The 13,535-nt window shown below is 40.0% G+C and overlaps 1 protein-coding gene across 8 annotated transcripts in view; it reads right to left on the minus strand.

Annotated features, from left to right (window-relative positions):
• The window catches only part of ANO10 (anoctamin 10), a 285,102-nt gene that overhangs the window by 217,945 nt on the left and 53,622 nt on the right, over window positions 1-13,535 (minus strand). For all 8 annotated transcript variants that reach the window (XR_009611897.2, XM_078432533.2, XM_060638069.3 and 5 more), the window contains exons 2-4: window positions 8,547-8,699; window positions 5,190-5,387; window positions 3,451-3,585 (exon numbers count right to left, since the gene is read on the minus strand). Coding sequence is in view for 7 of the 8 variants with exons in the window: in XM_078432533.2 (XP_078288659.1) it covers window positions 3,451-3,585; window positions 5,190-5,387; window positions 8,547-8,685 (472 nt within the window). In the remaining variant the exon portion in view is untranslated. The remainder of the gene's footprint in view (window positions 1-3,450; window positions 3,586-5,189; window positions 5,388-8,546; window positions 8,700-13,535) is intronic.

Raw genomic sequence — 13,535 nt, forward strand, 5'->3', positions numbered from 1 at the left:
AAGAGAAGGAAAACTTCCAGACTCATTCTATGAAACCAGCATTACTTTGATTCCGAAACCAGACAGAGACCCAGCAAAAAAAAAAAAAAAAAAAAAAAAAAAGAGAGAACTACAGGCCAATATCCCTGATGAATATGGATGCAAAAATTCTCAACAAGATACTAGCAAATCGAATTCCACAGCATATAAAAAGAATTATTCACCACGATCAAGTGGGATTCATTCCTGGGCAGCAGGGCTGGTTCAGTATTTGCAAATCAATCAACGTGATACATCACATTAATAAAAGAAAAGATAACCATATGATCCTGTTAATCGATGCAGAAAAAACATTTGACAAAATTCAGCATTCTTTCTTAATAAAAAACCCTTGAGAAAGTTGGGATAGAAGGAACATACTTAAACATCATAAAAGCCATTTATGAAAAGCCCACAGCTAATATCATTCTCAATGGGGAAAAACTGAGAGCTTTCCCCCTGAGATCAGGAACACAACAGGGATGTCCACTCTCACCGCTGTTGTTTAACATAGCATTGGAAGTTCTAGCATCAGCAATCAGACAACAAAAGGAAATCAAAGGCATCAAAATTAGCAAAGATGAAGTCAGGCTTTCACTTTTTGCAGATGACATGATACTCTACATGGAAAACCCGATAGACTCCACCAAAAGTCTGCTAGAACTCATACATGAATTCAGCAAAGTTGCAGGATACGAAATCAATGTACAGAAATCAGTTGCATTCTTATACACTAATAATGAAGCAACAGAAAGACAAAGAAACTGATCCCATTCACAATTGCACCAAGAACCATAAAATACCTAGGAATAAACCTAACCAAAGATGTAAAAGATCTGTATGCTAAAAACTATAGACAGCTTGTGAAGGAAATTGAAGAAGATACAAAGAAAAGGAAAAACATTCCGTGCTCATGGATTGGAAGAATAAATATGGTCAAAATGTCAATACTACCCAAAGCTATCTACACATTCAATGCAATCCCAATCAAAATTGCACCAGCATTCTTCTCAAAGCTAGAACAAGCAATCCTAAAATTTGTATGGAACCACAAAAGACCCCAAATAGCCAAAGTAATGTTAGAAAACCAAAGTGGGAGGCATCACAATCCCAGACTTTAGCCTCTACTACAAAGCTGTAATCAGCAAGACAGCATGGTATTGGCACAAAAACAGACACATAGACCAATGGAATAGAATAGAAACCCCAGAACTAGACCCACAAACTATGGGCCAACTCATGGTTGGTATGGTATGGCCAACTCATCTTTGACAAAGCAGGAAAGAACATCCAATGGAAAAAAGACAGTCTCTTTAACAAATGGTGCTGGGAGAACTGGACAGCAACATGCAGAAGGTTGAAACTAGACCACTTTCTTACCCTATTCACAAAAATAAACTCAAAATGGATGAAGGACCTGAATGTGAGACAGGAAACCATCAAAACCCTAGAGGAGAAAGCAGGAAAAAACCTCTCTGACCTCGGCCACAGCAATTTCTTACTTGACGTGTCTACAGAGGCAAGGGAAGCAAAAAGCAAAAATGAACTATTGGGACCTCCTCAAGATAAAAAGCTTCTGTACAGCGAAGGAAACATTCAACAAAACCAAAAGGCAACAGATGGAATGGGAGAAGATATTTGCAAATGGCATATCGGATAAAGGCTTAGTATCCAAAATCTATACGGAATTTATCAAACTCGACACCCAAAAAACATATAATCCAGTGAAGAAACGGGCAGAAGACATGAATAGACACTTCTCTAAAGAAGACACCCAGATGGCCAACAGGCACATGAAAAGATGCTCAATGGCACTCCTCATCAGGGAAATACAAATGAAAACTACACTGAGATACCACCTCACGCCGGTCAGAGTGGCTAAAATGAACAAATCAGGAGACTATAGATGCTGGAGAGGAAGGATGTGGAGAGACTGGAACCCTTAGGTACTGTTGATGGGAACGTAAAATGGCACAACTGCTATCGAAAACAGTATAGAGGTACTTCAAAAAATTAAAAATAGCAATACCATGTGACCCAGAAATTCCACTTCTGGGTATATACCCAAAATAATTGAAAGCAGGACCCTGAAGGGATATTTGCACACCCATGTTCATAAAAGGATTATTCTAAATAGAAAAAAGGTGGAGACAACCCAAGGGTCCACTGACGGATGAGTAAACAAGCAAAACGTGGCATACACGTGTATACACACACACACACACACACACACACACACACACACACAGGAATACTATTCAGTCTTTAAAAAGAAGGAAATTCCAACATATGCTACAACATAGACGAACCTAGCAGACAATGCTAAGTGAAACAAACCAGTCAGAGAGAGAGAAATACTGTATGATTCCACTTATTTGAGTAGTCACAACCATAAAGACAGAAAGAATGGTGGTTGCTTGGGCAGGGGGCCAGGGGAGAAGGCAGAGTGATTGTGTAATGGATACAGAGTTTCAGTTTTACAAGATGGAAGGAGCTATGGAGAGGCACGGCGAGGACAACGTACAATATTCTAAATATATTTAATACCAGTGAAAATCTTTAAATTTTTTATCTTCGATCTTTAAATTTTATGTTATGTGCACTTTATCACAACAAGAGAAAGAGAGTTAAGAGACACAACCACCATACAAAATGGGTGATCTATGACTGGACCTTGGTTTGAACAAACCAACTCTAATATATATTTGACGACAACAGGGAAAATTTGAACGTGGACTGCTTCCCAGGCATCTGTCCTGCTGGGTGAAGCCTGGAAGGTAGTATTAAACCGACTACAGAACACAGTAGCTTATATGTTTAAAGTGTATTTGGGCAGCAAAAATGCTCTGAGGCCTTGCCACCCTGGGGGGTGGGGGGAGGAGGCAGACCTGGAATTACACACTGTAGTGAGCACTTTATCTGCAAACTAGTATTCTCTTTCAGATGGGATGACAGAAAATCACAAAACTGCAAGCTGCTGATGTGCATTCAGGTATCATGTCACTCTGTGACTCTTCCTAAGCCTTGTTCCCATGTGCTCACCCACTGAAAGGGGAGGAGATGGAAAGAGGGCTCCAGGAAAAGACAATGGCTCCCATTTTCACTCCTCATCTGGGCATAATGTAAACTTTGCTAATCCGTGTTGAGTAATACGTGTATGTGTTCACACCCAATTTTAAGCAAACCAAATGCTGTGAGGTCTTGGTAAATCAGAAGCAGGGAACCACCCGGAACAAACGTATTGATCTAAAGGTGCAATATGACGAAGCTCTAATGGCAAAAGGCATGTTCATGAGAATATGTTATTACACAGCTCTGTATGTTTGTCAGTAAGAGAAAGACACAAAGCTTCTTTAACTTGTTATTCATCCGCTAAGCAAAAACAAGTGCATCAGAACACGTGTCCGTGAAGTGGCTGACAGCATGACTTACATAGCGACTTTCCTGGATACAGCTTTGCCTGGGGGTAACCAGGGATCATCTTTTCATCTCTGGCTCTAAGATTTTCGAGTTCATGTTTGATAATGAATTGACATTCTGCCATTGTGAGGAAGTCATCATTGTCATCTAAATGAGGACAAAAAATTTCCAGTTATTTTCTCATGATGGCCAAAATAAAATTAGTAAGATTCAAATAACCTGGGGTTATAGAAATGAGGACATAAACAATAAATAAATAACAACAAGGAATAAGCAAAGTATAAAACTCCTAAATTAAATAGAACATAAAGCGCCCTTTTATAAGAGTAAATTACCGTTTGCCTTCACATAATACAACCCTTCGATCACTGCACGATGGCTCCCCCTTATCCAGGGTTTTGCTTTTTGCAGTTCGTTACCTGCATCAGTCACGGTCCAGAGGTGATGACCCGCCTTCTGCCCTATTGTCAGAAGGTCAGTGGTAGCCTGATACCACGTAGCAATGCCTAGTTCATTCACCTCACGTCGTCTCAGCAGGCAGGAGCTGAATCATCTCACATCATCACAAGACCAGTGCACACAGTAATGTAAGATACTTCGAGAGAGACCACATTTGCGCCATTTTTCTTACAGCAGATTATTACCATTGTTCTATTTTAGTATTGTTGTTGTTGATCTCTTACTGTACCTGGTTCATAAATTAAGCTTTACCATAGGTATGCACATATAGGAAAAAACACAGCCCATACAGGGCCCAGTACTGTCTGCTATCTCAGGTATCCACTGGGAGTCTCGGGATGTATCGCCCACAGCTAAGGGGAGCGAGGGACTACGGTCCTGGTTCTTATATAACAGGGTACAAATATCCAAACAGCAGACACCTGCTTGATCTCATTTAAGGCCAATGAGCAGAATTCTAACACTATCCTAACTAGGGATGGAACTGAAGTTTGCCTACATGACAAATTCTCCTCCTTCAAACTCTTCAGCCCAGGTTGTTCCCTTCTGGAGTTGAATATTCCTCCCATAAAATTGGGGGAAGACAGTCTGATAAGAAAACAGTGCTGTTTTTTGACAAGCAAATCCTCTTAAATGAGGTGATTTTTTTTTACCATTATCATTTATGCTAATAAAGCATAAAGATATAAAAATCCAGAGTGACTTTGAAGAAGCCTAATCACATCTTCTAACTCCAAAGCCCTGGAAGGGACCAGTTTATTCTGAAGCCAACTCCCACTCTGACCTCATAGCCACCTTGGCTTTCTCAGTTCTTTCCAGAAACCACTCTCTTCTGGAACGGGCTATGAGGCCAGAACAGAACCAGGTACTCTACCAGGAAATGGCAATTCTAGAATACGGAACTGCTGCATTTCTCATTATAACATTTTTCTGTATCAAGCTAGTGAACATACACCATTCTAAGAATTAGAACAGAATAATAGTAATAAGTTACATTTGTCACCCTAATTTATGTTCATCTATTCCAGGGATCACAAAGTAAGGTCCATGGGCCATATTTTATAAGCAAATTTTAGTGGAACACAGCTGCACCCATTCATTTCTTACAGTCTAGGGCTGCTTTTGCTTTACAAGGATAGTGTTGAGTAACTGCGAGAGGACGTATGGCCCACACGGCCTAAAATATTTACTATTTGGCCTTTTACTGAAAATGTGTGTTGACCCCTGATCTACGCATCAAAACCTTATTTGTGAGATAAAATGATTCTGACAGAAACAATCTTGGGACTCACCATCGAAATCTTTGAAGTTATATCGGGTTCCATACGTGAAGGCTCTCATAGTGTTATCATTACACTCTTTTACCAGACCCATTGCTTCCGCACCCAGTAACAATGTAATCTTGGAGGCACCGACAAGATATAAGTTCTGATTTTCTAGTGTTTCTTTCTCATATTTATTTAACAATGGTCTAAACAGCAGCTGGGCACCTTCAAAAACAAAAGATAAGCACAATCTCAGGAAAGTTTCAAGGACGAAAACATTCTAGGTAAGTATTGTTTCTAGTTTGATATAAGCAAAATGTATTAACAATTCAAATACATCTCCCAAATAGATAAGAACTACACATAAGTCAAGTTCCTCCAGAAAATGCCTTCTAGCTTCCCATGTTTCTGCTACGAAGTGTGATCCTTATATACGTGTTATTATTATGTACGTGACCTTTTCTCTTTTTCTCCGGAAGTCTGTAGTATCTCCTCCATTCCCAGGGTTCCAGAACTTCCCAATGACAGGCCTCTTCATTTCCAGTGCTGGGCACGAGGTGGGCCCTTTCCAGCTGAAAAAGCATGGCATCCACCTTGAGTTTTCCTCAGATGATTTCTTCTCCTTTTCTTCCATTCCCTTTCTAGAACTCCTTTTATTCAGATGTGTACCTCTTGGACGAGTCCTCTAACTTCCTTATTTTTTCTCTGTCAAATTTTCCAATTCTGTAACTTTTTGCTCTACCTTCTGGTAGGTTTTATCAAAATTACTTTCTAACCCTTTGAGTTTTTAAACTTTGCTTTCATATCTCCACTCTCTAAGAGCTTTTTTCCTAAATGAATATTTTACAGCATCCGACTCTTGATTTATAGAATGTTCTACCTTCTCATAACTGAGAGTTGAGTTTTTAATTTCCTCTTGGTTTTCTTCTTCTGCAGAGTTTGCTGTTTTTGTCTGCTTGTTTTAGCTTAGCTTTCTCTTTCATGTTAGGGATTTTCCTCGGATGTTTGGTGATCTTTTATTGTATGCGCATGTTTAAGAAAGGTGTCCCAACAGGGTACAGTGAACCTCTGAAGGTTTAGATGGAGTTCATTAAAGATGGCCTTCCATGCACAGTCATCTGGCCAGGTCATTTTCCATGGGCAACTCTCTGATTTCTGCACCTTGGGTTATTTTGCCTTTGGTTGTTTTGTCTTTGACTCTGACTCTGGTCAGAGTCCCCAGGAAAGAGTATTCAATCTGCTTCCTAGATGATTGATTCTAGCTAATATTTTGGATACTAAATTAGGTATGAGATTCGTGGGGTGGAGGACAGGGGTAATAATACTCAGTTATTATCCTATTTTCAGTACAGAATCTCTGTTTTCAACTGTGCATAAATCCCCCATTAAAATATCCAAGCATCTGACCCTCTGCACAGAATAATTCACACTCTTCTGCTCCGATGGTAGAATACAGAAGGGATCAGGGGAGCTAACTATTTCTTAAATGGATCTTGGTAGATTCTTTTTCCTTTTTCTTGGTAGCACTTATTTCTGCCTCCACAGGTCTCTACAGTCACTAATACCTAAGTCTTTAGAAGTCTTCAGTCTGCAGTATAAACCAAACTGTACCTCAACTTGTACCCCTGCCAGCTTCAGCTTTGGCTTTTTCAAATCTGAGAAGTTATTCACCACTCATCCACCTGTTTTCCAGCTTCCAAAATGGTGCTGCTGTTATATTCTTTCCTTTCTTCTTTGTCAACCTGGACTTATTATCTTTTTTAAAAGATCCTTTTATTGTCATTTCAATAGGAGTTTAGAAGAGAGTAAAAGTAAACATGAGTGTTAAACCTACTACCCTTACCTGAAAGATGAGGATACTTTTTTGGAATGTTCCTTTATTGCTTTCCCAACAGTAGAAAGATGCCCGCTGCTTCCCCATTCTTGTGTGTCTTTGTGTGTCTGTTCCACACAAGGAACAGAGAAGACTGGGAATACACAAAAGTCCCTCACTCTTAGGCACAACAAAAGCTCTTCCATCACAGGAATTTCAAAGAAGGGACCCAGGGGCGCCTGGGGGGCTCAGTCAGTTAAGCGTCCAACTTCCGCTCAGGTCACGATCTCACGGTTCATGGGTTCGAGTCCACTTCAGGGTCTGTGCTGACAGCTCAAAGCCTGGACCCACTTCAGATTTGTCTCCCTCTCTATCTACCCCTTCCCCTCTCACACTCTGTCTCTCTCTCTCTCTCTCTCTCAAAAATAAATAAACATTTAGGGGCACCTGGGTGGCTCGGTCGGTTAAGCATCCGACTTCGGCTCAGGTCATGATCTCACAGTCCGTGGGTTCGAGCCCCGCGTCGGGCTCTGTGCTGACCGCTCAGAGCCTGGAACCTGTTTCAGATTCTGTGTCTCCCTCTCTCTCTGCTCCTCCCCTGTTCATGCTCTGTCTCTCTCTGTCTCAAAAATAAATAAACGTTTAAAAAAAAAAATTTAAAAAAAAAATAAACATTTAAAGAAAGAACGAATGAACGAACAAACTCCAATCCAGTGAAACACCTCTGATTTTAGTAAGCAGGTACTCTCGTTTTCAAGTTTTCTTTTGGCTTAGTTGTTTCCCAAAAATCAAAAATCCCACTTTGATTCAAGGTTTTATTTTTAAGAAAGCACTTCAGTTTACAGTCAAAATCTTAAAAAAAAAAAAAAGTCTAAGTTGTATTCAAGTGTTTGGAGACTTGGTGAAGTTTTAGGTATTGTTCTGTACAGTTTTATGAAGCGTTTCCTCATGTAAAATGTCCTCCACTCTTTCCCCCAGACGTAGACCCCCTTTTGCCCTTTGGGAGAGGGCTAAACTTTGGCTTCTCCTATAAAGTCATCCCTTTCCGTCCTGAAAAGCATCACCAAGGGCCTCCTCTTTCTTCCCTTTCCTCTTCCAGCTAGTTTACAAACAATTCACTCCGAACTATCGTGCACTGCTTTGTAACAGCTCGTTTTGTTTTTGTTGCTGTTGTTCCGTTACTTCAGTTTCCAGAAAGCCACGTTCAGTCTCCTTACACCGACAGTGACAGTAACAGTAACGTTCTTTCAGGCAGGGACCGTGTTAATCTCTCTCTCAGCACCATACCTGACACACAGATAGATACTTGTCCACTCATCTGATAAATATTGACCTACTGTGCACCAGGCAGTGTACTAGGCACAGCATTTATAGCTGTGAGCAAAATCACATCCGTGCTGCTTACAGTCTAATGCTGACTTAGATTCCCTTTCAAGTCCAGATAAATCATAAAGAGCAAAGAAATGGATATTAATTTTAGAAATATATCAAGGAAAAAACTGTAAAACATTTGAAAATACATTTTTAGTCACTGATCATGACTAAGTCTGAGTAATATTTGTTTTACTTGCCTCCATCTTCCTTTTTAGAGATAATTCTGTTTTTCAGCCATTCTTTGGTTTCTTCTTTGACATCCTGCGCAAGTTCTAGGACCACCAAAGGTGTGAAGGAACTCTCACAAGTATCCAAAGCTGATAAGGTCACTTTCATCTTTTACAAATGTGCTGAAATTAAAATAAAATAAAAAGCACATGGGTTATAATGGAAAAGTGAAATATATGGAAACATATAAAAAACGTATTTGTATTTTCTCTTAATTACACCTAATTCTGGGTCCCAGGACAAAGGAAAATTTCTCATGATCCAGATGGATATGAGACAGGCTCAACCAATGGCTCAAAGCACAAGTGCGAGCCAGGCCCATACAAAGTCAGGGGGAACATCATCCTTTCCCGTAAGCAGCTCAGAACACGGCAGGGAGGACATCAGATAAGGGAAGGACAAAACGTGTGAAATACACTGTCACACAGGAAGAGGTAGAAAGTATTTACAAAAGATCTGACACCCGAACAGGGTTTAGAGGAATGAACAGGAATTTGCTGGCGAGACTTGGATGGCATTCTACGTAGAAGAAACAGTATTCCTGTACAAAATAGAGAGGAAAAATAGCCAACAGAATCAGAGACACACAAGTGATGAGGTGTGGCTACAGCACCACTTGTGTGTGTAGGGGTGGGGGGTGGAGGATGGGAATGAGCAGGTATCTAACCAGGGACCATGACTACAAAGGAACGGGGCTTTGTCAAATAAGCGATGGGAGTGATCAGTTCAGTAAGAGCAGGGAATTGACCTGGTCCGAGTTCATGCTTAGGTATGGAGTTGAAGTCCCCGGTATCAGCTTCCCTTCCTAGTTTCTCTTTCTCAGGAATATCATCTTTATCTCCATTTCCACGCTTGAAAAGTACTCTGGTCAACTTGGATGTCCACAAATGGCATCAGTCACTAAGGCCTAATGGCCTCCCTCTAAAATGTTTCTCGTGTGAATCTCTCTAACCCAGTGATTCACAGCAGAGACAATTTCCAGACTTTAGACTTACTTATTCTAACTTTGTACTTGACGTGGGTTTTAATGACTCCAAAGTACAAGTGCAAATCAGTTCTTGGGAATAATCACAAAAGGAGTGACCAACACCACAGAACAGCCTTCCGTTCTTTAGGGTGAATTATGATCTTGCAACAAGCAGATCAAACAGACCTAGGTTATCTGGCTTAGACTGATAAGTTTTTCTCTTACTCCAACACAGCGTAAGTTTTGGGGCAACATAGGTATTATAAATCAATGCTGGATTCACATCATGGCACAAATGCTTCAGGAATGCTATTATAAAATAACAGCCAAATCCAAAGCGGGCGTGCCAGAATCTATGAAGGTAACAAGATCAAAACGGGCCTCAGCACTCACCTCCTAACAGCTAGTAATGTGGTCGGGAACTCTACAGAATGAAAGAATGATAAAAATTAGCCATTAGAGCTATAGGAACTCAGAACACTTAATGTGCCAAAGTTTCCATCAAGAAAAAGAGGCATGTTCTACAGAGGGAAATAATGTGTAAAATCAATGACATTAAGAATAGACAGAGCAGACAGAGCAGGACCAGAGCAGAGAGGGCAACATTTTGTGAGCTGTGACCATTTAAGGATAAGGAATGCTACAGTTCACATCTGCTCCAATGCCCAGAATGGAGCCACTGTTGGTTTCTGAGCAGAGAATCAGCCACGTGTCGGAGTGAGATGAATCTCCATAGGTAGATTTAGGGGGCAGAATATGAATATTCTTTCAACTCTCCTGAACTTCTGGAATTTTTCAGAACAAAAAGTTGAGGAAAATGGTTAATGTACCAGTACACTACAGAGGCTTACGCATCGTCACCTTTTAAACGGAAAGATCAAATACAACGAACATTTATGACATGCTTATTTTCAGTCATGCTGTGATAAGAGTCTGAAGGTACAAAAGTAAGTAAGGTCCCCATCTTGCTTCTAGGGAGCTCACAGTCTTACAGCGGAAGCATCAGATCATTCCAACAGGAGGCCTGAAACAATAGCAGAAACCGTCTGGGGCAGGGCAGCCTGAGGAGGCGGGATTAACCTTCTGGGAAGGGAGGCTGACAACCGGTAGCCTTCAACTCGGAAAAGGTCCACAGATAACTGTGAGGTCTCTGACCTGGAACATGGGAAAGAGGAAGTAAAGAGCCAAGCTGAAAAGGAATGGTTAGGCTCAGGGCACAATCCACAGTTCAGCAGGGTGTGTGTGGACACACGTCAAAGGTGTCAGTTTCCTGGCATTTGCGCATCGCCTAATGTCGGTATAAAAGGCCCACTGTGTTCACAACTTCCAGACCACACAACACTCTTTCTGAGACACTAAATGCAGGTTTCAGTTCTAAACACGTGTATGAGCACCAGCAAGAAATACATAAAAAATATTTGCTCACTGATTATTCTCATTTGAGCTACTATATGCCCTTCATGACTCGACACAACCTTCACAAGATTTCCAAGATCCTACAGACAAAAGTGTCACCATCTCTGACATCCAAAGAGTTCCTACAAATCAACAAAGAAATACGAAACCTGAAATCACAAGTCACAAAAGAAGAAATAGAAGCAGCCAACACACACTTTGAGGAGATGTTCAAACATACCAATAAAAGAAATGTAAAGCAAGTATAAGATGCCTTTCCCTTTTCAGGTTTGCTGAAGCTGAAAGGTGGACGGAACCTAGTTCTGGCACAGGTGTAGAAAATCGGGCATTTTCACACACAGCTGACAGATGTTGTACTTTGATGCCATCTTTCCAGAAAGCAGAGTGGCAGTATGGAAAATAATATGAAATACGCTTACCATTCAACACAACAACGCCATTTCTAGGAATTCATGCCAAGGAGACAATAAAATAGAATATATATACAGTGGAAGTCATTACAACTTCCTTTTTTTCCTCTCTCTCTTTCTCATTTACTTTGTGTTTAGTTATGGAAAAGAAATAAAAAAGACACAACATATACAACCTGAAAGTCCAACAAGAGGACACTGGCGAAACACATAAAGTATTTACGTGTCACAGCCATACAACAGAACCATCAACACTAGGGTACGGATGCAACTATATTAACATGGAGAACATTTCATTACGCATTGTAAGATTTAAAAAAAAAGCAAAACAAGACCCCATTTATGGATATGTACAATCCATCCTAATATCAAAATGACAACAACACTAGGTAACTTTGGGTTTTGGAAGTATGTGGTGCTTAGGAATTTGTCCATTTCTTCCAGGTTGTCCAGTTCGTTGGCATATGATTTTTCATAGTATTCCCTGATAATTGCATGTGTTTCTGAGGGACTGGTTGTAATAATTCCATTTTCATTCATGATTTTATCTATTTGGGTCATCTCCCTTTTCTTTTTGAGAAGCCTGGCCAGAGGTTTATCAATTTTGTTTATTTTTTCAAAAAACCAACTCTTGGTTTCATTGGTCTGCTCTACTGTTTTTTTTAGATTCTATATTGTTTATTTCTGCTCTGATCTTTATTATTTCTCTTCTTCTGCTGGGTTTAGGGTGTCTTTGCTGTTCTGCTTCTATTTCGTTTAGGTGTGCTGTTAGATTTTGTATTTGGGATTTTTCTTGTTTCTTGAGATAGGCCTGGATTGCAATGTATTTTCCTCTCAGGACTGCCTTCACTGCATCCCAAAGCATTTGGATTGTTGTATTTTGATTTTCATTTGTTTCCATATATTTTTTAATTTCTTCTCTAATTGCCTGGTTGACCCATTCATCCTTTAGCAGGGTGTTCTTTACAGACTTTTTCTTGTGATTGATTTCAAGCTTCATAGCATTGTGGTCTGAAAGTGTGCATGGTACGATCTCAATTCTTTTATACTCATGAAGGGCTCTTTTGTGACCCAGTATGTGATCTATCTTGGAGAATGTTCCACGTGCACTCGAGAGGAAAGTATATTCTGTTGCTTAGGGATGCAGAGTTCTAATATCTGTCAAGTCCATCTGATCCAATGTATCATTCAGGGCCCTTGTTTCTTTATTGATCCTGTGTCTAGATGATCTATCCAATGCTGTAAGTGGAGTATTAAAGTCCCCTGCAATTACCACATTCTTATCAATAAGGTTGCTTATGTTTGTGATGAATTGTTTTATATATATTTGGGGGCTTCCATATTTGGCTCATAGACATTTATAATTGTTAGCTCTTCCTGATGGATAGACCCTGTAATTATTATATAATGCACTTCTTCATCTCTTGTTACAGCCTTTAGTTTAAAGTCTAGTTTGTCTGATATAAGTATGGCTACTCCACCTTTCTTTTGACTTCCAGTAGCATGATAGATACTTCTCCATCCCCTCAGTTTCAATTTGAAGGTGTCTCAGGTCTAAAATGAGTCTCTTGTAGACAGCAAATAGATGGGTCTTGTTTTTTTATCCATTCTGATACCCTATGTCTTTTGGTTGAAGCATTTAGTCCATTTACATTCATTGTTATTATTGAAAGATATGGATTTAGAGTCATTGTGATGTCTGTAGGTTTCATGCTTGTAGTGATGTCTCTGGTACTTTGTGGTTCTTGCAACATTTCACTCACAGAATCCTCCTTAGGATCTCTTGTAGGGATGGTTTAGTGGTGATGAATTCCTTCAGTTTTTGTTTGTTTGGGAAGACCTTTCTCTCTCCTTCTATTCTGAATGACAGACTTCCTGGATAAAGGATTCTCGGCTGCATATTTTTTTCTGTTCGTCACATTGAAGATTTCCTGCCATTCCTTTCTGGCCTGCCAAGTTTCAGTAGATAGATCCGTCACTAGTCTTATTGGTCTCCCTTTGTATGTTAGAGTGTGTTTATCCCTAGCTGCTTTCAAAATTTTCTCTTTATCCTTGTATTTTGCCAGTTTCACTATGATATGTCACGCAGAAGATCGTTTCAAGTTACGTCTGAAGGGAGTTCTCTGTGCCTCTTGGATTTCAATGTCTTTTTCCTTCTCCAGATC

This window comes from Panthera onca, chromosome C2 (genome assembly GCF_046562875.1).
Source record: "Panthera onca isolate mPanOnc1 chromosome C2, mPanOnc1 haplotype 2, whole genome shotgun sequence".
Classification (NCBI taxonomy): domain Eukaryota; kingdom Metazoa; phylum Chordata; class Mammalia; order Carnivora; family Felidae; genus Panthera; species Panthera onca.